Genomic DNA, 27862 nt, shown 5'->3' with positions numbered 1-27862 from the left:
CCTCTCATAGTTATTCTTAAAGCTCGTCATCGGAGCCACCGGGTCGGATCATGCAGGTTCACCAGAAACTCCTTCAGCTCAGACTCCAGCAGAGACCAGTCCACCGTGGACAGACCCAGATCAAAAGTCAACACAGAATGAACGTTCCTGGTAGTAACTTTAAAGAAGGTGTTGGTTAATTGTGACAAAGCAGGAAATGTTCCAGATTCATCCAGACATCACGGTCTCCAACTGAACTGCAGAGCCAAGTGATGTGGTGCGTTCATGTCCTGTGGGATTCAGGGTTGTAAGAAGTAACACATTTGATTTATTTGTTTAGATGCATACATACATTTAAATTCACCGTATATTCTGGATTCAACCTGTTTTCTTCAAAAGGACTTAAAGGACTTTATCAAATAAGTAAAAACTATTTTGGACTTTCATCATTTCTACAGCAGTGATTCATTTATATATTATTCCTCTGTTGTATTTAAGTTAATGTTATCAAATTTAAAACATTAATCAAACAGTATTTTAGGAAAGAAGAAGAGCTAATTCTGAAAACTGTGGAGCCGTCTCCAAACCCCGTTATTCTAAACAGAGAATACCTTCTAAAAGTAGAAGTAAGCAGTGTTTTTATCAGAGAAATGAACTCTATTGTTAACAAGTGTTAAACACACTCTCTCTATACTGCACAGTTAAAATACTCTGTACTAATACTACACAGTTAAAATACTCTGTACTAATACTACACAGTTAAAATACACTGTACTAATACTACACAGTTAAAATACTCTGTACTAATACTACACAGTTAAAATACTCTGCTACGGTAAACCTACTAATACTACACAGTAGAAATACCCAGTTACAGTAAAAGTACAAATGCCACATTGTAAAATACTCTGTTATAGTAAAAGTAGTGTTGTAGATATTTCATTAGTTTGATTATTTTGTTGTTTGTTATTGTTGTTGACACTAGGGTCACTGAGCAGCAGGTTCTTCTTCATGTGAAGGGTTAAAGGAAGAAGGTGTGTCAGTGTCAGCTGATGAACCAGGAAGTGACATGTTTCTTTATCAGAACAGGAGAGAGACTGAACGAGGAACGTTGGTTCATTTTGATCTCCACAATAAAATCAACCTGAACCTCAAATCTCTTCTGGACGTTGGACTTCTTTCCTGAGTTACAATCCCACTGAAATGCTGCATCAGTGAACTTTAGAGGTAAGTTTGGTTTTTGACAGTAAAAGTACTAATGCCACACAGTGAAAATACTCTGTTACAGTAAAACTTTCCTTCAGAAAAAGTATTTCATTACAGTCATTAAAATGTTGTTAAAATATTCAAACTGTGGCTGTTTTACTATCTATCATTAGATCATTATGACTCATGCATTCATGTAAAAGCAGGATTTTACTGTTGTAGTTGGTTGAGCTGGAGCTCTTTTTGAACTATTGACTAATAATTATTTTCATTATGGATCAATCTGGTCATTATTTTCTTAATTAATAGATTGATTGGTTGAACACTGTAGTATTTCTACTAGTAAATAACTTGTTTGAGGATATTTGTTTAAATTCATCTGTAGTTTGAAATGCAGGTTAAGTTCAGAATAGTATTCTGTTTAAATGTTTTGTTATGAATGCTTTAAAGTAGATCATTAAATATGTGATAAATGACCTGAGGAGCCAAGAAGTATTTAACAACTTAAAATGTGAGTGTTTTTAGACGGAGAGCAGATTTTAACTGCATTTTAATCCAGGAAACAAAGTACTGCTCTTCTTCCTGGAGTGAAGCAAAGCTCAATAACCGCTCCCTCCTCCTCCCCCCCCCCCCTCCTCCTGCTCTCAATCACAGCCAGCTCCTCTCTGTTCATGTATTTCCTTGTTCCCTCCCCTTCAGATCTACAGTTTGCAGACGGGTGTAACCAAGATGTGGTGACGTGCAAGAGCTCCATTTCCTGTTCACTGCAGAGACACATGTTGTTCAGATCAGAAGTCAAAATAGTGTCGATTCTGAAGAAGTGAAACTCACACAGTCGTTGTCATTGAGAGGTGAAAATGGCGCAGAAAGGAGATCAGCTTAACCGGGAGAGCTTCTCTTGTTCCATCTGTCTGGATCTCCTGAAGGATCCGGTGACTATTCACTGTGGACACAGCTACTGCATGAACTGTATTAAAACCCACTGGGATGAAGAGGATGAGAAGAAACTCCACAGCTGTCCTCAGTGTTTGCAGACCTTCACACCGAGGCCTGTCCTGGGGAAAAACACCATGTTGGCAGATTTAGTGGAGCAACTGAAGAAGACTGGACTCCAAGCTGCTCCTGCTGATCTCTGCTATGCTGGACCTGAAGATGTGGCCTGTGATGTCTGCACCGGGAGGAAACTGAAAGCCTTCAAGTCCTGTCTGGTGTGTCTAGTCTCTTACTGTGAGAAACACCTTCAGCCTCATTATGATGTACCTCAATTAAGAAAACACAAGCTGGTGGACCCCTCCAACAAGCTCCAGGAGAACATCTGCTCTCGTCACGATGAGGTGATGAAGATGTTCTGCCGCACTGATCAACAGTGTATCTGTTATCTCTGCCCTGTGGATGAACATAAAGGACACGACACAGTCTCAGCTGCAGCAGAAAGGACTGAGAGGCAGAGAGAGCTGGAGGTGAGTCGACTAAACATCCAGCAGAGAATCCAGGACAGAGAGAAAGACGTGAAGCTGCTTCAACAGGAGGTGAAGGCTATCAACCGCTCTGCTGATAAAACAGTGGAGGACAGCGAGAAGATCTTCACCGAGCTGATCCGTCTCATGGAGAAAAGAAGCTCCGATGTGAAGCAGCAGGTCAGATCCCAGCAGAGAACTGAAGTGAGTCAAGTCAAAGAGCTTCAGGAGAAGCTGGAGCAGGAGATCACTGAGCTGAAGAGGAACGACGCTGAGCTGCAGCAGCTCTCACACACAGAGGACCACAACCAGTTTCTACACAACTACCCCTCACTGTCAGCACTCAGTGAGTCTACAGACTCATCCAGCATCAACATCCGTCCTCTGCTCTACTTTGAGGAGGTGACAGCGGCTGTGTCAGAAGTCACAGATAAATTACAGGACGTTCTGAGAGAGAAATGGACAAACGTCTCACTGATGATGACTGAAATGATTGTTTTACTGACACAACCAGAACCAAAGACCAGAGCTGGATTCTTAAAGTATTCACGTGAAATCACACTGGATCCAAACACAGTAAACAAACGTCTGTTATTAACTGAGGGGAACAGAAAAGCAACATTAATGAGTCGGAAACAGTCGTATTCTAGTCACACAGACAGATTCACTGGATGTTGGCAGGTCCTGAGTAGAGAGAGTCTGACTGGACGTTGTTACTGGGAGGTGGAGTGGAGAGGAGGAGGAGTTTTTGTAGCAGTCGCATACAAGAATATCAGCAGAAAAGGGGGCTGGGATGAATGTGGATTTGGATGGAATGATAAATCTTGGGCATTAAGATGTGACAAAAAGAATTATAATTTTGTGTACAACAAAGTCCAAACTCCCGTCTCAGGTCCTCGGTCCTCCAGAGTAGGAGTGTACCTGGATCACAGTGCAGGTGTTCTGTCCTTCTACAGCGTCTCTGAAACCATGACTCTCCTCCACAGAGTCCAGACCACATTCACTCAGCCTCTCCATGCTGGACTTCTTTTTTGTTCATTTGGATCCACTGCTGAGTTCTGTAAACTCAAATAGACTGAAGTCATTTAAGGGTTAAATTCTGTGTCTTAACTCTTAAACTCATTTAGTCTCCATGTTTGTCTCTGAGAGCTGATTGTTGTGGCGTTTCTTCACTGCACAGAGATCAGCTGTCAGTCAAACATTCTGGTGGTACTTTGACATCTTCTCATTAGTTCTTCTGTAAATGTTTGACTTTCTTTATGTGGCTCTCCTTCCTGTGTCTGTTTAGTCATGGAGGCTATCACTGCTCATGATGATGTCTGTTTACCTGAACTCACATTTCTCTGCATGAATGTTTCAACTTCTCTGAGCTCTAAAAGTTTGATGAATATTTGTATTGATGCATTTATATTGTTGTTTCTCTTCCACTGCATGGTTCTTAAGAGAGAAAGCACCAGACCTTCATTTATCCTAGATATCTTGTTCTCTTTGTGTAAATTTGTAAAAAAAAAATCTATTATCACATTTGCATTTATTAGTTTGGCAGACCTATGAGCTATTATAATACTTTAATTATTATGATCATTGTATTGGAATCAGTGTATTGGTTTATATTGTATGTCCTTTAATAACACCTAGTGGGGATTGTGAATAGCTGCACTGAAGAGGAAGAGAGCCAATAGTAAATAATCAGAGTAACAGGAAGTGATGTTCATAAGTTACTTTTTTCTATTGGACTCTTAGAGTGAGCATCTCAGTGTGTGACGGTTTGACTTTCTGTGGTCTTTTAATTTTCTTATTTGGTCAGGGGTGCCAGCCAGATTTCTCTCCTGACATTTAAGAATCGTCAGTCACGTTTTTCTTTATGTTAGTAGTTTTGTCCTTTTTTCTTTTTATGTTCACAAACAACCGTCACAAAGGCTGCACATCGATTTTAAATCTACATCCCACACATTGAATGACCTATTTACCCCGAACAAGAACACAAACACACAAGTTTAGAGCATTGCAAAATATTCATATATTTAAGATTTTCACACACACAGGACAAGAACCCTCAAAAATCCCACAGTCCCCAAAGCCCACACAACAAAAAATAAAATTAAAGTGCAATGTGCTTTTTAACCCTTTCATGCATGAATTATGACAACCTCTGTCAGGATTTTTTTACCAAGTGTTTTTATTGCTCTTTAGGCATGAAAAACAAGATTTGAACTTTAAAAGAGAACTTTTTCAAAGAGATTTCTACATGTCCACTCAGGTGGACAGCATGCGTTTTTGTTTTCAACTGAAGAAATATGTATTTAACAAACAAATGAATACAATTATATATAAAGATGTGAAAACTATAAAATAATACATGTATATACAAAGAAAATGTGCAGACTATCTTTTATGATTAAATTAGATAAGCACCCAGGCCACAAAGCCACAAGACACTGCATGCAGATGTACTTGGTTCTTCGTGTGCATGCAGCATCATGGCATCTGTTTGCATTGTTTGCTTCAGTGAGCTGGGGCCAGTGGTTTCCAGAGCCAAACCTGATCTCAGGGGGAGCCTTGGATGTGCAACTATGCCATCAAAACCCATGCATATACAAGAAAACAACATTTGAATAGCTGTCCACTGTAGTGACCTCTATGCATGAAAGGGTTAATAATGCTATCCTCCTCCATACATGAGGCAGGGAAACCAGGGAAATCCTCTTCGTCGCTTTCCTCTTCAAAGACTTGGAGGATCCGTCGACGCTGTTCCCTGTCCATCTCTTCAGCTGTGGGAGAGCATGCTTTGAGTTTGGCCACATTAACAACATGGAGGTCTTCTCCAGAGTCTTCCAGGACCACCTCAAAGTTTAGAGGACCATCTTTCCTGGTCACCCGATATGGACCTTTCCATCGTGGTGCAAGTTTGGCCGAAAATAATTTATCTGCTTTTGAATAGGGGTGAGTACGAATCCAGACACGATCCGTTAATCAATCTGTATCTTAGGTAAGAAGAAGAGCTAATTCTGAAAACTGTGGAGCCGTCTCCAAGCCCCGTTATTCTAAACAGAGAATACCTTCTAAAAGTAGAAGTAAGCAGTGTTTTTATCAGAGAAATGAACTCTATTGTCTCTCTATACAACACAATTAAAATACTCTGTACTAATACTACACAGTTAAAATACTCTGTACTAATACTACACAGTTAAAATACTCTGCTACGGTAAACCTACTAATACTACACTGTAAAATTACTTTCTTGTAGTAAAAGTACGAATGCCAGGCTGTAAAGATACTCTGTTATAGTAAAAGTAGTGTTGTAGATATTTCATTAGTTTGATTATTTTGTTACTTGTTATTGTTGTTGACACTAGGGTCACTGAGCAGCAGGTTCTTCTTCATGTGAAGGGTTAAAGGAAGAAGGTGTGTCAGTGTCAGCTGATGAACCAGGAAGTGACATGTTTTTTTATCAGAACAGGAGAGAGACTGAACGAGGAACGTTGTTTCATTTTGATCTCCACAATAAAATCAACCTGAACCTCAAATGTCTTCTGGACGTTGGACTTCTTTCCTGAGTTACAATCCGACTGAAATGCTGCATCAGTGAACTTTAGATGTAAGTTTGGTTTTTGACAGTAAAAGTATTTTGAACTATTGACTAATGATTATTTTCATTTTGGATCAATCTGGTCATTATTTTCTCTGTTAATCGATTGATTGGTTTAACACTGTAGTATTTCTACTCGTAAATAACTTGTTTGAGGATATTTGTTTAAATTCATCTGTAGCTTGAAATGCAGGTTAAGTTCAGAATAGTATTCTGTTTAAATGTTTTGTTATGAATGCTTTAAAGTAGATCATTAAATATGTGATGAATGACCTGAGGAGCCAAGAAGTATTTAACAACTTAAAATGTGAGTGTTTTTAGACAGAGAGCAGGTTTTAACTTCATTTTAAACCAGGAAACAAAGTACTGCTCTTCTTCCTGGAATGAAGCAAAGCTCAATAACCCCTCCCTCCTCCTCCTCCTCCTCCTCCTCCTGCTCTCAAACACAGCCAACTCCTCTCTGTTCATGTGTTTCTTTGTTCCCTCCCCTTCAGATCTACAGTTTGCAGACGGGTGTAACCAAGATGTGGTGACGTGCAAGAGCTCCATTTCCTGTTCACTGCAGAGACACATGTTGTTCAGATCAGAAGTCAAAACAGAGTCGATTCTGAAGAAGTGAAACTCAAACAGTCGTTGTCATTGAGAGGTGAAAATGGCGCAGAAAGGAGTTCAGCTGGACCGGGAGAGCTTCTCTTGTTCCATCTGTCTGGATCTCCTGAAGGATCCGGTGACTATTCACTGTGGACACAGCTACTGCATGAACTGTATTAAAACCCACTGGGATGAAGAGGATGGGAAAAAACTCCACAGTTGTCCTCAGTGTAGGCAGACCTTCACACCGAGGCCTGTCCTGGGGAAAAACACCATGTTGTCAGATTTAGTGGAGCAACTGAAGAAAACTGGACTCCAAGCTGCTCCTGCTGATCACTGCTATGCTGGACCTGAAGATGCAGCCTGTGATGTCTGCACTGGGAGGAAACTGAAAGCTTTCAAGTCCTGTCTGGTGTGTCTAGTCTCTTACTGTGAGAAACACCTTCAGCCTCATTATGATGTACCTCAATTAAGAAAACACAAGCTGGTGGACCCCTCCAACAAGCTCCAGGAGAACATCTGCTCTCGTCATAATGAGGTGATGAAGATTTTCTGTCATACTGATCAGCAGTGTATCTGTTATCTCTGCTTAATGGATGAACATAAAGGACACGCCACAGTCTCAGCTGCAGCAGAAAGGACTGAGAGGCAGAGAGAGCTGGAGGTGAGTCGACTAAACATCCAGCAGAGAATCCAGGACAGAGAGAAAGACGTGAAGCTGCTTCAACAGGAGGTGAAGGCTATCAACCGCTCTGCTGATAAAACAGTGGAGAACAGCGAGAAGATCTTCACCGAGCTGATCCGTCTCATGGAGAAAAGAAGCTCCGATGTGAAGCAGCAGGTCAAATCCCAGCAGAGAACTGAAGTGAGTCGAGTCAAAAAATTTCAGGAGAAGCTGGAGCAGGAGATCACTGAGCTGAAGAGGAACGACGCTGAGCTGCAGCAGCTCTCACACACAGAGGACCACAACCAGTTTCTACACAACTGCCCCTCACTGTCACCACTCAGTGAGTCTACAGACTCATCCAGCATCAACATCCGTCCTCTGCTCTACTTTGAGGAGGTGACAGCGGCTGTGTCAGAAGTCAGAGATAAACTACAGGACGTCCTGAGAGAGAAATGGACAAACGTCTCACTGACGGTGACTGAAGTGGATGTTTTACTGTCACAACCAGAACCAAACACCAGAGCTGGATTCTTAAAGTATTCACGTGAAATCACACTGGATCCAACACAGTAAACACACGTCTGTTATTAACTGAGGGGAACAGAAAAGCAACATTAATGAGTCGAAAACAGTCTTATTCTAGTCACCCAGACAGATTCACTGTATGTTGGCAGGTCCTGAGTAGAGGGAATCTGACTGGACGTTGTTACTGGGAGGTGGAGTGGAGAGGAGGAGGAGTTGAAGTAGCAGTCGCATACAAGAATATCAGCAGAAAAGGGCACTGGGATGAATATATATTTGGATACAATGACAAATCTTGGGCATTAAGATGTGAAAATAACAGTTATGACTTTCGGTACAACAAAGTCCAAACTCCCGTCTCTGGTCCTCGGTCCTCCAGAGTAGGAGTGTACCTGGATCACAGTGCAGGTGTTCTGTCCTTCTACAGCGTCTCTAAAACCATGACTCTCCTCCACAGAGTCCAGACCACATTCACTCAGCCTCTCTACGCTGGACTTTGCATTTTTAATTCCTCAGGAGACACTGCTGAGTTCTGTAAACTCAAATAGACTGAAGTCATTTAAGGGTTAAATTCTGTGTCTTAACTCTTAATCTCATTTAGTCTCCATGTTTGTTGCTGAGAGCTGATTGTTGTGGCGTTTCTTCACTGCACAGAGATCAGCTGTCAGTCAAACATTCTGGTGGTACTTTGACATCTTCTCATTAGTTCTTCTGTAAATGTTTGACTTTCTTTATGTGGCTCTCCTTCCTGTTTCTGTTTAGCCATGGAGGCTATCACTGCTCATGATGATGTCTGTTTACCTGAACTCACATTTCTCTGCATGAATGTGTAAACTTCTCTGTGCTCTAAATTTCTGATGAATATTTGTATAGCAACAAACCTTTATTTGTTGTAGATATTTTTGTTGATTTTGTTTTCTCTGCACAACATTGTAAACTTCTCTGTGCTCTCAATGTTTAATATCTGTATTGATCCTTTTTTATAGGTCTTAAGAGAGAAATCACAAGTTTTATTGATGACATGTTCTTATGCCACCTTGTATATTTCTAAAGAAATGTATAATTTACATTTATTTAAATGTTTATTCATTATGCTCTTTTTCATAGCTGAGATTTATTTCAAAGATACTAATCGTGTTGATGAAGTGAATCTGTACATGACATCATTGAGCATGAGTCATTTAACAGTTTAATGATGAGATGTGTGAACAAACTGAAAGTTTACATGATGAATAAACAAACATGAACAAAGTATTTTCTTCTTGTCTTCATTCCAGGGTTTATTACAAAACTGATGTAGAAAATCTGAATCTAATAGAAGAGTACAACTGAGACAGTTTTCATGTTTAATGTGTTCATGTTTCAAAGCTCTGGTGTCACAAACAGTCGTATCCATAAATATTCTTTATTCTTAAATAAGCACAAGCTTTAAAGAGCTTCTTCTGCATGACTGCACTCATCTGTTGATGGACGATTAAACTGGAGAAACCGTTTAAATGTTTCAGTGAAATCTACTAGCTGAAAAGCTTATTTTTGTTCATCAGTGTGAAAAACTAGAAAAAATAATCTGTAAAAATTAAATAAAATGGGAGAAAATGTTTTTGAATTACCGAGTCACCTTTGAATTCTCTTCCCTGAGAGATAAATCTTAATATGTGGGAACAGAAGTAAGAGAAAACACATATAATCTGGAAATCTTTGCTCTTATATTTTAAATTAGTTTCTCACTTTGTCTTTTCTGAGGCTTCATTTCATTCCTGACGTTCTGATTTCCACTTCACATGACCATAATGAAAAACAAAGTTCTTTCCACCAGATTCTCAAACACCATTTACACAGTTTGCTTATTAACTCAACAACTGCATGAAACATCCCGAGTAGATTCATCCTCTCTGTATCTTTTTTCTAATTATTTCGGGTCGCTCCTCACAACATTCAAACCTAGAACACAAATGTGATATTTTAATATTGACAATATTCTTTACAACCATCAGTAAAACTTGAATCACTGTTAGGGTTGATGGAAATATAAAAGTTTGAGCATGATGTCTGTTTATTAACTCTTAAAAGATGATCATACAAGGATACTATTATTTAAATGAGGAAAAAGTTGATCAATGCTACAGATGTAAGTTTTCATATCAAACAATAAAAAATCTGCAGAAGCAGCTGATCTGGTTCATTCATGTTCTTCTGGATTGGCGTCTTTATCTTATTTTTTATGATATCATTTTATAGTTTTATAGTTATATAGTTTTAGTTTGTTATTTAGTCATGACTTTTTGGTATCTTGTCTTTTTCTTTTTTCCTGTTTTGATGTCTGCACGTACAGTATGAGCCATGTGTCTAAGTGGACCCTGAGACTAAATAAATAAATGAATAATAGAACAAATAAATGCATAAAAACATAAATAATAAAATAAAAAAATGCAAATATAAATACATAAATGAATAATAATAACATAAATACATAAAATCCTCCAAAAAAGCTGCAGATCTCCAATCTGACCACCAGAGGGCCCCGAAAGCCATTAGTCCAGCTATAGACTTCATATCCCAGAATCCTTCACGCCCTTTTTTTTCTTCTCTTCATATTCCGGCCACCCAGTTTTAAGTAAGAACCCGGATGTAGACTTTTAAAAACAACTGTTTCAAGCAATGCATGCTAATGAATCCACAGTGGTGGTGGTGTTGGTGTTGGTGTTGGCCTCCTCTCCGCCTCAGGCACTTTGCATTTCCTGATGCAGTTTTCTTTAAATCTGAAATTTCAAGTTGCAAAAGTGATGCAGGGAAATTGCAGCAGATGCAGATTTCATTTAGTTTCTAGCTCACCCACTGAGACATTAGCAGTAAAGTACATTTACACAAGTAGAACATCAAATATCGAGGTACTTGTGCTTTCCTGAACTTCATTTCATAGACAGATATTATTCTTTTTACTCCACATTTATATGACATCTTTGGGTTACTTTGTAGATTTATATTATAGATACAAAATATAATTCCCCTGATTAATTATGATGTATTATTATACGTGAATCCACCCAAAAGCATATACAGTAATTAAAACTAGCTCCACCTTAACAGTTGCAACATTTAACACATTAATGCATCAATTATTCTATTTTGTGATTTTGAATTCTATCATTCTGCACAGAGAGTACTTATACTTTGGGGTTATATATGTTTTGATTCTGCTGTGCTTTTACATGAGTAAGATGTTTACCTGCACTGTTCACCCATTATTAACAAGCTCTTTAAGTGCCTTGACAACCAGAGATTATGCATCATTTTAACAATTTTGTAAAATGTTAAACACTAAAATATCTCACATCTCCCAGTAGGGCAAAAGTTTTGATTTATTTGTTTAGATGCATCTAACATTTAAATTAACCGTATATTCTGGATTCAACCTGTGTTCTTCAAAAGGACTTAAAGGACTTTATAAAGAAGTAAAAGCTATTTGGGACTTTCATCACTTCTTCAGCAGTGATTCATTTATATATTATTCCTCTGTTGTATTTAAGTTAATGTTATCAAATTTAAAACATTAATCAAACAGTATTTTAGGAAAGAAGAAGAGCTAATTCTGAAAACTGTGGAGCCGTCTCCAAACCCCGTTATTCTAAACAGAGAATACCTTCTAAAAGTAGAAGTAAGCAGTGTTTTTATCAGAGAAATGAACTCTATTGTTAACAAGTGTTAAACACACTCTCTATACTACACAGTTAAATACTCTGTACTAATACTACACAGTTAAATACTCTGTACTAATACTACACAGTTAAAATACTCTGTACTAATACTACACAGTTAAAATACTCTGTACTAATACTACACAGTTAAAATACTCTGTACTAATACTACACAGTAAAATACTAATACTACACTGTAAAATTACTTTCTTGCAGTAAAAGTACTAATGCCAGACAGTAAAAATAATCTGTACAGTAAACCTACCTACACAGTAAAATACCCAGTTACAGTAAAATACTAATGCCAGACAGTAAAAATACTCTGTTATAGTAAAAATAGTGTTGTAGATATTTAATTAGTTTGATTATTTTGTTACTTGTTATTGTTGTTGACACTAGGGTCACTGAGCAGCAGGTTCTTGTTCATGTGAAGGGTTAAAGGTAGAAGGTGTGTCAGTGTCAGCTGATGAACCAGGAAGTGACATGTTTCTTTATCAGAACAGGAGAGAGACTGAACGAGGAACGTTGGTTCATTTTGATCTCCACAATAAAATCAACCTGAACCTCAAATCTCTTCTGGACGTTGGACTTCTTTCCTGAGTTACAATCCCACTGAAATGCTGCATCAGTGAACTTTAGAGGTAAGTTTGGTTTTTGACAGTAAAAGTACTAATGCCACACAGTGAAAATACTCTGTTACAGTAAAACTTTCCTTCAGTGAAAGTATTTCATTACAGTCAGTAAAATGTTGTTATAATACTCAAACTGTGGCTGTTTTACTATCTATCATTAGATCATTATGACTCATGCATTCATGTAAAAGCAGGATTTTACTGTTGTAGTTGGTTGAGCTGGAGCTCTTTTTGAACTATTGACTAATGATTATTTTCATTTTGGATCAATCTGGTCATTATTTTCTTAATTAATAGATTGATTGGTTGAACACTGTAGTATTTCTACTAGTAAATAACTTGTTTGAGGATATTTGTTTAAATTCATCTGTAGCTTTAAATGCAGGTTAAGTTCAGAATAGTATTCTGTTTAAATGTTTTGTTATGAATGCTTTAAAGTAGATCATTAAATGTGTGATAAATGACCTGAGGAGCCAAGAAGTATTTAACAACTTAAAATGTGAGTGTTTTTAGACGGAGAGCAGGTTTTAACTGCATTTTAAACCAGGAAACAAAGTACTGCTCTTCTTCCTGGAGTGAAGCAAAGGTCGATAACCGCTCCCTCCTCCTCCTCCTGCTCTCAAACACAGCCAACTCCTCTCTGTTCATGTGTTTCCTTGTTCCCTCCCCTTCAGATCTACACTTGTCAGACGGGTGTAACCAACATGGTGGTGAAGTGCAGCAGCTGACAGGTCCTGTTCACGTCAGAGACACATGTTGTTCAGATCAGAAGTCAAAATAGAGTCGATTCTGAAGAAGTGAAACTCAGACAGTCGTTGAGTCACTGAGAGGTGAAATGGCGCAGAAAGGAGATCAGCTTAACCGGGAGAGCTTCTCTTGTTCCATCTGTCTGGATCTCCTGAAGGATCCGGTGACTATTCCCTGTGGACACAGCTACTGCATGAACTGTATTAAAACCCACTGGGATGAAGAGGATGAGAAGAAACTCCACAGCTGTCCTCAGTGTAGGCAGACCTTCACACCGAGGCCTGTCCTGGTGAAAAACACCATGTTGTCAGATTTAGTGGAGCAACTGAAGAAGACTGGACTCCAAGCTGCTCCTGCTGATCACTGCTATGCTGGACCTGAAGATGTGGCCTGTGATGTCTGCACTGGGAGGAAACTGAAAGCCTTCAAGTCCTGTCTGGTGTGTCTGATCTCTTACTGTGAGAAACACCTTCAGCCTCATTATGATGTACCTCAATTAAGAAAACACAAGCTGGTGGACCCCTCCAACAAGCTCCAGGAGAACATCTGCTCTCGTCACGATGAGGTGATGAAGATGTTCTGCCGTACTGATCAGCAGTGTATCTGTTATCTCTGCTTAATGGATGAACATAAAGGACACGACACAGTCTCAGCTGCAGCAGAAAGGACTGAGAGGCAGAGAGAGCTGGAGGTGAGTCGACTAAACATCCAGCAGAGAATCCAGGACAGAGAGAAAGACGTGAAGCTGCTTCAACAGGAGGTGGAGGCTATCAACCGCTCTGCTGATAAAACAGTGGAGGACAGCGAGAAGATCTTCACCGAGCTGATCCGTCTCATGGAGAAAAGAAGCTCTGATGTGAAGCAGCAGGTCAGATCCCAGCAGAGAACTGAAGTGAGTCGAGTCAAAGAGCTTCAGGAGAAGCTGGAGCAGGAGATCACTGAGCTGAAGAGGAACGACGCTGAGCTGCAGCAGCTCTCACACACAGAGGACCACAACCAGTTTCTACACAACTACCCCTCACTGTCAGCACTCAGTGAGTCTACAGACTCATCCAGCATCAACATCCGTCCTCTGCTCTACTTTGAGGAGGTGACAGCGGCTGTGTCAGAAGTCAGAGATAAACTACAGGACGTCCTGAGAGAGAAATGGACAAACGTCTCACTGACGGTGACTGAAGTGGATGTTTTACTGTCACAACCAGAACCAAAGACCAGAGCTGGATTCTTAAAGTATTCACGTGAAATCACACTGGATCCAAACACAGCAAACACACATTTGTTATTATCTGAGGGGAACAGAAAAGCAACATTAATGAAACAACTCAGTCTTATTCTAGTCACCCAGACAGATTCACTGGATGTTGGCAGGTCCTGAGTAGAGAGAGTCTGACTGGACGTTGTTACTGGGAGGTGGAGTGGAGAGGAGGAGGAGTTTTTGTAGCAGTCGCATACAAGAACATCAGCAGAAAATGTAGATTTGGACGGAATGACAAATCTTGGGCATTAAGATGTAACAATAACAGTTATAACTTTTGGTACAACAAAGTCCAAACTCCCGTCTCAGGTCCTCAGTCCTCCAGAGTAGGAGTGTACCTGGATCACAGTGCAGGTGTTCTGTCCTTCTACAGCGTCTCTGAAACCATGACTCTCCTCCACAGAGTCCAGACCACATTCACTCAGCCTCTCTATGCTGGACTTTGTCTTTTTTATTCCTTTGGAGACACTGCTGAGTTCTGTAAACTCAAATAGACTGAAGTCATTTAAGGGTTAAATTCTGTGTCTTAACTCTTAAACTCATTTAGTCTCCATGTTTGTTTCTGAGAGCTGATTGTTGTGGCGTTTCTTCACTGCACAGAGATCAGCTGTCAGTCAAACATTCTGGTGGTACTTTGACATCTTCTCATTAGTTCTTCTGTAAATGTTTGACTTTCTTTATGTGGCTCTCCTTCCTGTTTCTGTTTAGCCATGGAGGCTATCACTGCTCATGATGATGTCTGTTTACCTGAACTCACATTTCTCTGCATGAATGTTTCAACTTCTCTGAGCTCTAAAAGTTTGATGAATATTTGTATTGATGCATTTATATTGTTGTTTCTCTTCCACTGCATGGTTCTTAAGAGAGAAAGCACCAGACCTTCATTTATCCTAGATATCTTGTTCTCTTTGTGTACATTTGTAAAGAAAATCTATCATTACATTTGCATTTATTAGTTTGGCAGACCTTTGAGCTATTATAATACTTCAATTATTATGATCATTGTATTGGAATCACTGTATTGGTTTAAATTGTATCTCCTTTAATAACACCTAGTGGGGATTGTGAATAGCTGCACTGAAGAGGAAGAGAGCCAATAGTAAATAATCAGAGTAACAGGAAGTGATGTTCATAAGTTACTTTTTTCCATTGGACTCTTAGAGTGAGCATCTCAGTGTGTGATGGTTTGATTTCTGTGGTCTTTTAATTTTTTTATTTGGTCAGGGGTGCCAGCCAGGTTTCTCTCCTGACATTTAAGAATCGTCAGTCATGTTTTTCTTTATGTTAGTAGTTTTGTCCTTTTTTCTTTTTATGTTCACAAACAACCGTCACAAAGGCTGCACATCGATTTTAAATCTACATGGACATTGAATGACCTATTTACCCCGAACAAGAACACAAACACACAAGTTTAGAGCATTGCAAAATATTCATATATTTAAGATTTTCACACACACAGGACAAGAACCCTCAAAAATCCCACAGTCCCCAAAGCCCACACAACAAAAAATAAAATTAAAGTGCAATGTGCTTTTTAACCCTTTCATGCATGAATTATGACAACCTCTGTCAGGATTTTTTTACCAAGTGTTTTTATTGCTCTTTAGGCATGAAAAACAAGATTTGAACTTTAAAAGAGAACTTTTTCAAAGAGATTTCTACATGTCCACTCAGGTGGACAGCATGCGTTTTTGTTTTCAACTGAAGAAATATGTATTTAACAAACAAATGAATACAATTTAATGTAAAGATGGGAAAACTATAAAATAATATATGTCTATACAAAGAAAATGTGCAAACTATCTTTTATGATTAAAAAAAAAATAAAAGCACCCAGGGCACAAAGCCACAAGACACTGCATGCAGATGTACTTGGTTCTTCGTGTGCATGCAGCATCATGGCATCTGTTTGCATTGTTTGCTTCAGTGAGCTGGGGCCAGTGGTTTCCAGAGCCAAACCTGATCTCAGGGGGAGCCTTGGATGTGCAACTATGCCATCAAAACCCATGCATATACAAGAAAACAACATTTGAATGGCTGTCCACTGTAGTGACCTCTATGCATGAAAGGGTTAATAATGCTATCCTCCTCCACACATGAGGCAGGGAAACCAGGGAAATCCTCTTCGTCGCTTTCCTCTTCAAATACTTGGAGGATCCGTCGACGCTGTTCCCTGTCCATCTCTTCAGCTGTGGGAGAGCAACATGGAGGTCTTCTCCAGAGTCTTCCAGGACCACCTCAAAGTTTGGAGGACCAACTTTCCTGGTCACCCGATATGGACCTTTCCATCGTGGTGCAAGTTTGGCCGAAAATAATTGATCTGCTTTTGAATAGGGGTGAGTACGAATCCAGACACGATCCGTTAATCAATCTGTATTTTAGGTAAGAAGAAGAGCTAATTCTGAAAACTGTGGAGCCGTCTCCAAACCCCGTTATTCTAAACAGAGAATACCTTCTAAAAGTAGAAGTAAGCAGTGTTTTTATCAGAGAAATGAACTCTATTGTTAACAAGTGTTAAACACACTATTTATACTACACAGTTAAATACTCTGTACTAATACTACACAGTTAAAATACTCTGTACTAATACTACACAGTTAAAATACTCTGTACTAATACTACACTGTAAAAATAATCTGTTACAGTAAACCTACTAATACTTCACAGTAGAAATACCCAGTTACAGTAAAAGTACTAATGCCACACAGTCAAAATACTCTGTTATAGTAAAAGTAGTGTTGTAGATATTTCATTAGTTTGATTATTTTGTTACTTGTTATTGTTGTTGACACTAGGGTCACTGAGCAGCAGGTTCTTGTTCATGTGAAGGGTTAAAGGTAGAAGGTGTGTCAGTGTCAGCTGATGAACCAGGGAGTGACATGTTTCTTTATCAGAACAGGAGAGAGACTGAACGAGGAACGTTGGTTCATTTTGATCTCCACAATAAAATCAACCTGAACCTCAAATCTCTTCTGGACGTTGGACTTCTTTCCTGAGTTACAATCCCACTGAAATGCTGCATCAGTGAACTTTAGAGGTAAGTTTGGTTTTTGACAGTAAAAGTACTAATGCCACACAGTGAAAATACTCTGTTACAGTAAAACCTTCCTTCAGTGAAAGTATTTCATTACAGTCAGTAAAATGTTGTTAAAGTATTCAAACAGTGACTGTTTTACTATCTATCATTAGATCATTATGACTCATGCATTCATGTAAAAGCAGGATTTTACTGTTGTAGTTGGTTGAGCTGGAGCTCTTTTTGAACTATTGACTAATGATTATTTTCATTATGGATCAATCTGGTCATTATTTTCTCTGTTAATCGATTGATTGGTTTAACACTGTAGTATTTCTACTAGTAAATAACTTGTTTGAGGATATTTGTTTAAATTCATCTGTAGTTTGAAATGCAGGTTAAGTTCAGAATAGTATTCTGTTTAAATGTTTTGTTATGAATGCTTCAAAGAAGATCATTAAATGTGCGATAAATGACCTGAGGAGCCAAGAAGTATTTAACACCTTAAAATGTGAGTGTTTTTAGACGGAGAGCAGGTTTTAACTGCATTTTAATCCAGGAAACAAAGTGCTGCTCTTCTTCGTGGAGTGAAGCAAAGGTCGATAACCGCTCCCTCCTCCTCCTCCTCCTCCTCCTCCTCCTCTCTCAAACACAGCCAGCTCCTCTCTGTTCATGTATTTCCTTGTTCCCTCCCCTTCAGATCTACAGTTTGCAGACGGGTGTAACCAAGATGTGGTGACGTGCAAGAGCTCCATTTCCTGTTCACTGCAGAGACACATGTTGTTCAGATCAGAAGTCAAAATAGTGTCGATTCTGAAGAAGTGAAACTCAAACAGTCGTTGTCATTGAGAGGTGAAAATGGCGCAGAAAGGAGATCAGCTTAACCGGGAGAGCTTCTCTTGTTCCATCTGTCTGGATCTCCTGAAGGATCCGGTGACTATTCACTGTGGACACAGCTACTGCATGAACTGTATTAAAACCCACTGGGATGAAGAGGATGAGAAGAAACTCCACAGTTGTCCTCAGTGTTTGCAGACCTTCACAGCGAGGCCTGTCCTGGTGAAAAACACCATGTTGGCAGATTTAGTAGAGCAACTGAAGAAGACTGGACTCCAAGCTGCTCCTGCTGATCTCTGCTATGCTGGACCTGAAGATGTGGCCTGTGATGTCTGCACTGGGAGGAAACTGAAAGCCTTCAAGTCCTGTCTGGTGTGTCTGATCTCTTACTGTGAGAAACACCTTCAGCCTCATTTTGAATCACCTGCCTTTGAAAAACACAAGCTGGTGGACCCCTCCAACAAGCTCCAGGAGAACATCTGCTCTCGTCACGATGAGGTGATGAAGATGTTCTGCCGCACTGATCAGCAGTGTATCTGTTATCTCTGCCTAATGGATGAACATAAAGGACACGACACAGTCTCAGCTGCAGCAGAAAGGACTGAGAGGCAGAGAGAGCTGGAGGTGAGTCGACTAAACATCCAGCAGAGAATCCAGGACAGAGAGAAAGACGTGAAGCTGCTTCAAGAGCTTCAGGAGAAGCTGGAGCAGGAGATCACTGAGCTGAAGAGGAACGAAGAAGATGGAGCGCTGAGCTGCAGAAGCTCTCACACACAGAGGACCACAACCAGTTTCTACACAACTACCCCTCACTGTCAGCACTCAGTGAGTCTACAGACTCATCCAGCATCAACATCCGTCCTCTGCTCTACTTTGAGGATGTGACAGCGGCTGTGTCAGAAGTCAGCGATAAACTACAGGACGTCCTGAGAGAGAAACGGACAAACGTCTCACTGGCGGTGACTGAAGTGGATGTTTTACCGTCACAACCACAACCAAAGACCAGAGCTGGATTCTTAAAGTATTCACGTGAAATCACACTGGATCCAAACACAGTAAACAAACGTCTGTTATTAACTGAGGGGAACAGAAAAGCAACATTAATGAGTCGAAAACAGTCTTATTCTAGTCACCCAGACAGATTCACTGGATGTTGGCAGGTCCTGAGTAGAGAGAGTCTGACTGGACGTTGTTACTGGGAGGTGGAGTGGAGAGGAGGAGGAGTTTTTGTAGCAGTCGCATACAAGAATATCAGCAGAAAAGGGGGCTTGGCTGAATGTGGATTTGGATGGAATGATAAATCTTGGGCATTAAGATGTAACAATAACAGTTATAAGTTTTGGTTCAACAAAGTCAAAACTCCCGTCTCAGGTCCTCGGTCCTCCAGAGTAGGAGTGTACCTGGATCACAGTGCAGGTGTTCTGTCCTTCTACAGCGTCTCTGAAACCATGACTCTCCTCCACAGAGTCCAGACCACATTCACTCAGCCTCTCCATGCTGGACTCTATCCTTTCAGTTTTGGAGTCACTGCTGAGTTCTGTAAACTCAAATAGACTGAAGTCATTTAAGGGTTAAATTCTGTGTCTTCACTCTTAAACTCATTTAGTCTCCATGTTTGTTGCTGAGAGCTGATTGTTGTGGCGTTTTCTTTTCAACTGCATGGTTCTTAAGAGAAAACGTAACAAACCTTATGTTATTGTAGACATTTTTTTTTGTTTGTTTTCTCTGCACGAAATTATAAACTTCTCTGTGCTCTCAATGTTTAATATCTGTATTGATCTTTTTTTATAGGTCTTAAGAGAGAAAGCACAATCTTTATTAATGACATGTTCTTATGCCACCTTGTATATTTCTAAAGAAATCTATAATTTACATTTATTTGTTTATCATAAGAAATTAGTAGTTTATTCATTATGCTCTTTTTCATAGCTGAGATTTGTTTCAAAGATACTAATCGTGTTGATGAAGTGAATCTGTACATGACATCATTGATCAAGAGTCATTTAACAGTTTAATGATGAGATGTGTGAACAAACTGAAAGTTTACATGATGAATAAACAAACATGAACAAAGTATTTTCTTCTTGTCTTCATTCCAGGGTTTATTACAAAGCTGATGTAGAAAATCTGAATCTAATAGAAGAGTACAACTGAGACAGTTTTCATGTTTAATGTGTTCATGTTTCAAAGCTCTGGTGTCACAAACAGTATCCATAAATATTCTTTATTCTTAAATAAGCACAAGCTTTAAAGAGCTTCTTCTGCATGACTGCACTCATCTGTTGATGGACGATTAAACTGGAGAAACCGTTTAAATGTTTCAGTGAAATCTACTAGCTGAAAAGCTTATTTTTGTTCATCAGTGTGAAAAACTAGAAAAAATAATCTGTAAAAATTAAATAAAATGGGAGAAAATGTTTTTGAGTTACCGAGTCACCTTTGAATTCTCTTCCCTGAGAGATAAATCTTAATATGTGGGAACAGAAGTAGGAGAAAACACATATAATCTGGAAATCTTTGCTCTTATATTTTAAATTAGTTTCTCACTTTGTCTTTTCTGAGGCTTCATTTCATTCCTGACGTTCTGATTTCCACTTCACATGACCATAATGAAAAACAAAGTTCTTTCCACCAGATTCTCAAACACCATTTACACAGTTTGCTTATTAACTCAACAACTGCATGAAACATCCCGAGTAGATTCAACCTCTCTGAATCTTTTTTCTAATTATTTCGGGTCGCTCCTCACAACATTCAAACCTGGAACACAAGTGTGATATTTTAATATTGACAATATTCTTTCCAACCATCAGTAAAACTTGAATCACTGTTAGGGTTGATGGAAATATAAAAGTTTGAGCATGATGTCTGTTTATTAACTCTTAAAAGATGATCATACAAGGATACTATTATTTAAATGAGGAAAAAGATGATCAATGCTACAGATGTAAGTTTTCATATCAAACAATAAAAAATCTGCAGAAGCAGCTGATCTGGTTCATTCATGTTCTTCTGGATTGGCGTCTTTATCTTATTTTTTATTATATCATTTTATAGTTTTATAGTTATATAGTTTTAGTTTGTTAGTTAGTCATTACTTTTTGGTATCTTGTATTTTTCTTTTTTCCTGTTTTGATGTCTGCACGTACAGTATGAGCCATGTGTCTAAGTGGACCCTGAGACTAAATAAATAAATGAATAATAGATCTTTTGACTGGTACTGTATATATATATATATATATATATATATATATATATATATATATATATATATATAGATAGATAGATAGATAGATAGATAGATAGATAGATAGATAGATAGATAGATAGATAGATAGATAGATAGATAGATAGATAGATAGATAGATAGATAGATAGATAGATAGATAGATAGATAGATAGATAGATAGATAGATAGATAGATAGATAGATAGATAGATAGATAGATAGATATGATAGATAGATAGATAGATATACATATATTTATAGATAATACATAATAATATATATATATATATATATATATATATATTCTTCAAAGTAGTTGAATGAGAAGGTGTGTCCAAACTTTTGACTGGTACTGTATACAAATATGAATACATAAATGAATAATAATAAAATAAATACATAAAATCCTCCAAAAAAAGCTGCAGATCTCCAATCTGACCACCAGGGGGCCCCAGAGAGCCATCAGTCCATCTCTAGACTTCATATCCCAGAATCCTTTGCGCCCGTTTCTTCTTCTTCTTCTTCTTCTTCATATTCTACCAACATCCGGTCCGAGCTCTCAGAGGAAGCAGAGACTCTCCTGCTGTGTTGAGTCTGAAGCCTTCAGAGGACCCGTTTACTGCAGTCTACCCCGGAGGAGAGCCAGTGTTCACCGGTAAGAACCCGGAAGTAGACCTCGTGTAGAGAAACACACCGCTGCTTCAAGCTAGCAAGCTAGCTTAGCTGTGACGTCACGAACTGCTTCATGTGACGTCACAGCCAAGTTAGCCAACAACTCTGCTTTTTGTCATGTTCGTTATGTTGTAATTCATTGTTGTTGGTGGTGGTGGTGGTGGTGGTGTTGTTGGTGTTGTGGTGGTGTGGTGTTGTTGTTGGTGGTGTTGGTGGTGTTGTTGTTGGTGGTGTTGGTGTTGTTGTTGTTGGTGGTGGTGTTGTTGGTGGTGTTGGTGGTGTTGTTGTTGTTGTTGGTGGTGGTGTTGTTGTTGTTGTTGTTGTTGGTGGTGGTGTGGTGGTGTTGGTGTTGTTGTTGGTGGTGGTGGTGGTGTTGTTGGTGGTGGTGTTGTTGGTGGTGTTGTTGTTTGTGTTGTTGGTGGTGTTGGTGTTGGTGGTGGTGTTGTTGTTGGTGGTGTTGTTGGTGTTGTTGTTGGTGTTGTTGGTGTTGGTGTTGTCTGTGGTGTTGGTGTTGGTGGTGTTGTTGTTGGTGGTGTTGGTGCTGTTGGTGGTGGTGGTGTTGGTGGTGTTGTTGTTGGTGGTGTCGGTGTTGGTGTTGTTGGAGGTGTTGTTGTTGTTGTTGGTGTTGTTGGTGTTGTTGGTGGTGTTGTTGTTGGTGTTGTTGTCGGTGTTGTCAGTGGTGGTGTTGGTGTTGTTGGTGGTGTTGGTGTTGTGTTTGGTGTTGTTGTTGGTGGTGGTGTTGGTGGTGGTGGTGTTGGAGGTGTTGGTGGTGGTGGTGTTGTTGTTGGAGGTGGTGGTGGTGTTGTTGTTGGTGGTGTTGTTGGTGGTGTTGGTGTTGGAGGTGTTGTTGGTGTTGGTGGTGGTGTTGTTGGTGTTGTTGTCGGTGTTGTCAGTGGTGGTGTTGGTGTTGGTGGTGGTGTTGTGTTTGGTGTTGTTGGTGGTGGTGGTGTTGTTGTTGGTGGTGTTGGTGGTGGTGTTGTTGTTGGAGGTGGTGGTGGTGGTGTTGTTGTTGTTGGAGGTGTTGGTGGTGTTGTTGTGGGAGGTGGTGGTGTTGTTGTTGGGAGGTGTTGGTGGTGTTGGTGGTGTTGTTGGTGGTGTTGTTGGTGTTGTTGGTGGTGGTGTTGTCGTTGGTGGTGTTGGTGTTGTTGTTGGTGGTGTTGGTGTTGGTGGTATTGTTGGTGTTGTTGGTGGTGTTGTTGGTGTTGGTGTTGTTGTTGGTGGTGTTGGTGGTGTTGTTGGTGTTGTGTGGTGTTGGTGGTGTTGTTGGTGGTGGTGTTGGTGTTGTTGGTGTTGTTCCTCATACCAAGTCTGAGCTGGGAACACTGGTTTTCTCTTACTGTGTGTGAACTCACCGTGAATGAACTTTAGGGACGTTAGAGATGCACAAATATCAAGTAGGATAAAAGGATGAAATGTAAACTGCAACTTGACTGGTTGGTGAAATTGCTCCCAGTTGCTCACCCTTTTCCAGTAGAATAAACCTCTGTGTCATTTAATAAATGCAGCTATAAGCTAAGCTGTTAAAACATCTTTACATTTTAATCATTTTTTAAATAAATGTACTGCTTTTGACAGGTTTTGCAATGGATTTAAGAGCACGTTATGCTTTGAACACATGAAACCCAAACAACAATATTATAACGCAGACGGAGAAAATCAGCTGCTAGAGTCACACTTCTGTACACTGTTATTTTAGTCGCTCTGTATCAGCGACTTACAGTAGTTTCACTTCCTAAAACACATCATGTGTTCTGGTCAAAGGTCAGCAACACTATAATCTAGGTCATGCAGCAAATCTGTTTTACAATATTCTTCGCAATAAAACTTGTGTTAACCATCACAGTGTGAAAATAAAGTTTTACTGACGATCGTTATCCTCTAATATTCAGTAAAATATGAGATCAGGACGTCATTGATGCTTTTCTAGTCTCTGATCTCTGATTATGTTACATTGTAAACAACCAATCTGTGTTTAAATCAACAGGAGAGCTAGTAACGTTAGCAGCACCGCTAACGGCTAACAGGAGGAGAGCTAGTAACGTTAGCAGCACTACTATGAAATTATTTTTTTGGGACGGTGGGACTTTGCAGATCAGCTGCTATAATCAAACAAAATGATCTGTATCTGTCAGTATAGATCACCGGTGATCAATAATTAGTATCGGACGGCAAATAAAAAAACATGATCATGGATCTCCAAAAGTTATATTTGGTCCTTTTTTTTCTCTTTTGTGCAGAGGCAGTGATGAAGTCGACCTCCGCAGAGCGAGTCCACATCCACTAAACCGGCCTCCTCTGAGTCCCCCTTCTGTTGACCTCCGGGTGGGGCTGGCCCCGCTCAGGGCCGAGGGTGGTGGTGGTGGTGGTGGTGGTGGTGGTGGGTGACCAGAGATGGACAGCCGATGCAGCAGCAGCGCCGATTCCCGGCTGACCTGCAGGGCGGCGGGGTCTATCAACACCACGCCCATCTCCGTCAGGGGGGAGTCGTACGAAGTCGGGGAGAAGAAGTGCATCTCTGATGTGAGGAGGACCTTCTGCCTCTTCGTCACCTTTGACCTCCTGTTCATCACCTTGCTCTGGATCATAGAGCTCAATGTAAGACATTTGATTGACATTGCTGATCTTGTGTGCACAAAATAATAACTTTTGGGCTCTTAAATAATAACCCCTGTGTTTTTTGCTAACACCAGTTTTGCCCTTATACACCAGATCGAGTCCTGTTGGATATTTACGCATTATTTTAGACCTTTTTTTATTAGGGGGCTAATGAAAGTTTTACATATTTATATTCTAAAATTGAACGCAGTATTTATTAGGTATCAATAAAGCAGCACTGTTTCAGTTATTTGACATTTTGAGGATGTTTATCAGGCAAGAAAAGAGGAGAATCCCCCCCAAAAAGGATGAAATATACTACATTTCTGCTTTTTTTCATTAATCAGAAGACACTTCTTATTTTTATACATTCCTTTTATGACCTGGCACTTTTTATGTATTCACTTTAATTTAAATGCAGAGACAAATAAGACTGAGCCATGTTTTATTTTTATTTTTTTAAAAAGCTGACTTATCAGAATGAAACTGATCACTTGTACAATAACTAATATTTTCACACAATTCAGCTGACAATCATGGGTATTTTAAGTAACATTTTATCAGATGCTACCCTCACATATAGCCACAGCTTTACACACAGAATGAATGCTGAATTGTGTCGAGGCCAAAGAGAAAGGTCAGGTGCTGCTGGAGAAATGAATCCACTATAAAACTTTGAGCCCTGAAGGAGGAAGTGATTTTACTGCGACACCCTCCAGTTTCAGCAGAGTGAACCTTGAACACCGACTTTGTATAACCGTATCTGGAGGGACATTATGAGTTGAACAGTAACTGCACTCAAATAATAAATCTTTTCATTCTCTCTGTAACTGTAAAAAAAACCTGCTGGACTAGAACTTAAATGTGTCCTCAAAACAGTTTCCTGCACTATTTTGGAAATTTGCTCTACCAAGTTTGTGTATTTAATTCTGGCGGTCCTTGTGGACAAAACTGGTAGAGTTTCTGAGCACCCTTTAGAAAACCTCGTATTTTTCTGCATGAGAGTCTGCTCTGCTCAGTTGTGGTATATTTATATATATATGTATATATATATGTATTTTTTTTATATATATATATATTTTTAGATTTATATATTTTTTATTTATATATTTTTTTTAAATATATTTTTCTTATATATATTCTTTATATTTATATATGTATATATATTTTTTTAATATTGATATATATATATATATTTTAAATATTTTTTGACAGCTGAGATCGGCTCCAGCACCCCTGCGACCCTTAACTGGATCAGCAGGTTACGGAAAATGGATGGATGGATGGCTGGATTTATATTTTTTTATTTATTTCTATATATATTTTTTTATATATATACATTTTTTATATATACATTTTTTATATTTATATATTTTTTTTATACTTATTTTATACTTATGTTATGTATTTTAGTGAGAGCTGCGTCCTCAGAGTGTCATTGCCTGAAGTTTCCTTAGAATTATATTGAGTAAAAAATACATCTAAAGATAAACACATAATAGGTCACTGCTGGGCGGGGAAATTCCATAGCAAAACAAAAACAGTTTGAAAAACAAGTTACATTCATACCGATGATATTATTCATACCGATGATATTATTCATACCGATGATATTATTCATACCGATCAGTTTCAGGCAGCTGAATAAACAAGATCCAGTAAAGCAAGTTTTTAGTCTTCCTTTTTATGTTCCCTTTGGATCTTTTTAGGCACCTAACATTGTCCTCAAGGGTTTTATATAGCAGCCTTTCATGACAAGAAAAATAAAAGATAGTACACTTGATGAGAAAACGTGAATCTTACTGTTTCTGGAAAGCTGTTAATGTTAATATGTACAGTACCAGTCAACAGTTTGGACACACCTTCTCATTCAACTACTTTGAAGAATCCATCCATCCATCCATCCATCTCCTTCCGCTTATCCGGGGCCAGGTCGCGAAGAATGTAAAATATAAAACATATTCTGGTTTGTTGAGCATTTGTTTGTTTACCACATAATTCCATATGTGTTCCTTCATAGTTTGGATGTCTTCAATATTAATCTACAATGTAGAAAAAAGTAAAAATAAAGAAAAACCATTGAATGAGAAGGTGTGTCCAAACTTTTGACTGGTACTGTATATAAATATATATATATATATATATATTTTTTTTTTTTACATGAGTCTGAAGTGTAAATATTTTCATGTTTTCATCCGTTGTCTGTGTTTGACAGGTGAACGGCGGCATTCAGCAGCAGCTGGATAAAGAAGTCCTGCACTACAACTACCGCGCCTCCTTCTTCGATATTTTTGTGAGTTTTTTTTAATCTATTTATTATTGAAGTTATTCGTTTTATTAATGTCACAAAGTGTAAAAAGACAGACACAAGTGTGACACAGTATACAGGTTATGTCTTCTGTATATATATTAATATATGTCTAACTGTGACTGGAGGACTGTGCAGGTACATGCGAGGAAGAGAAACAAATGAGTCAATAAATATGAACGATTATGCATAAATACAATAAATAGTTTTTTGATTTCAGATTATCATGTTATAAAATCTTTTTTTGATGTTTTTTTCACAAAACACTTCATAGTTTAACGAATAATATTTTTATATTTAAAAAATGTTCATTCTTCAATCTATATTATACTCTATTCTAACAAATCTGTTACTCGAAATATATATATATATATATATATATATATATATATATATATATAATATATGTTAAATATATGTCTTATACATTTTAACATATTTACATAACTAAAACTATAGACGTGTAAAAAAAAAAAAAAATAGGTTATGTTATATTATTCAAAGAGACTTGCATGAGGGGGTCCCGGTTTATATTCTGCTTAAAAATTATTGAGAACCTCTGAGATATATATATATATATATATATATATATATATATATATATATATATTCTCTAATATGCATCTAGTATATTCTGTTTATTTATTCTGCTTTATACAAAGAACATATTTAAATGATTAATTGTTCTTGTATTTTTCTTTCATTATTCCTTCTCTTTTACTTCCTCCTTTTTGTTTGGTTCCGTCCTACGTTCTCCATTTCTTTGGTGTTCTTTGTCTTCCTGTCTTTCTTCATTCATCCCTAAATGTTTCCTTCTTCCTCCCTCTCTTCCTCCCTCTCTTCCTCCCTCTCTTCCTCCCTCAGCT

The 27862-nt window shown here is 38.6% G+C and overlaps 5 protein-coding genes across 5 annotated transcripts in view; all 5 read left to right on the top strand.

Moving 5' to 3' along the window:
- The first annotated feature begins 1049 nt into the window (after window positions 1–1049).
- Window positions 1050–4018, top strand: LOC129112358 (tripartite motif-containing protein 16-like). Its single transcript, XM_054624428.1, has 2 exons — window positions 1050–1206; window positions 1885–4018. Exon 2 carries the CDS (start codon window positions 2043–2045, stop codon window positions 3714–3716), a length of 1674 nt encoding a protein of 557 aa, XP_054480403.1. The 5' UTR covers window positions 1050–1206; window positions 1885–2042; the 3' UTR covers window positions 3717–4018.
- A 2096-nt stretch (window positions 4019–6114) lies between these two features.
- Window positions 6115–9338, top strand: LOC129112349 (tripartite motif-containing protein 16-like). Its single transcript, XM_054624416.1, is given in 3 exon segments — window positions 6115–6240; window positions 6726–8048; window positions 8051–9338. Coding segments are annotated over 2 exon segments (1674 nt in total). The 5' UTR covers window positions 6115–6240; window positions 6726–6883; the 3' UTR covers window positions 8560–9338.
- Window positions 9339–12217: 2879 nt separating this feature from the next.
- Window positions 12218–15131, top strand: LOC129112368 (tripartite motif-containing protein 16-like). Its single transcript, XM_054624440.1, is given in 3 exon segments — window positions 12218–12347; window positions 13013–14392; window positions 14395–15131. Coding segments are annotated over 2 exon segments (1659 nt in total). The 5' UTR covers window positions 12218–12347; window positions 13013–13173; the 3' UTR covers window positions 14835–15131.
- Window positions 15132–17242: 2111 nt separating this feature from the next.
- LOC129112382 (E3 ubiquitin/ISG15 ligase TRIM25-like) lies at window positions 17243–20336 on the top strand. The gene is given in 3 exon segments (XM_054624467.1): window positions 17243–17377; window positions 18057–18943; window positions 18946–20336. Coding segments are annotated over 2 exon segments (1530 nt in total). The 5' UTR covers window positions 17243–17377; window positions 18057–18214; the 3' UTR covers window positions 19747–20336.
- A 1628-nt stretch (window positions 20337–21964) lies between these two features.
- Window positions 21965–27862, top strand: part of stard3nl (STARD3 N-terminal like) — a 10698-nt gene continuing 4800 nt past the window's right edge. The window contains exons 1-4 of the mRNA XM_054624570.1: window positions 21965–22076; window positions 24331–24688; window positions 26904–26981; window positions 27861–27862. The exon at window positions 27861–27862 is cut by the window's right edge and continues 76 nt beyond it. Coding sequence (XP_054480545.1) covers window positions 24485–24688; window positions 26904–26981; window positions 27861–27862 — 284 coding nt within the window. The 5' untranslated portion in view covers window positions 21965–22076; window positions 24331–24484. The remainder of the gene's footprint in view (window positions 22077–24330; window positions 24689–26903; window positions 26982–27860) is intronic.

This window comes from Anoplopoma fimbria, chromosome 3 (genome assembly GCF_027596085.1).
Source record: "Anoplopoma fimbria isolate UVic2021 breed Golden Eagle Sablefish chromosome 3, Afim_UVic_2022, whole genome shotgun sequence".
In the NCBI taxonomy this organism is placed as follows: Eukaryota; Metazoa; Chordata; class Actinopteri; order Perciformes; family Anoplopomatidae; genus Anoplopoma; species Anoplopoma fimbria.
Note: the sequence above shows the minus strand (reverse complement) of the source record. Positions and strands in the feature narration are given on the sequence as shown.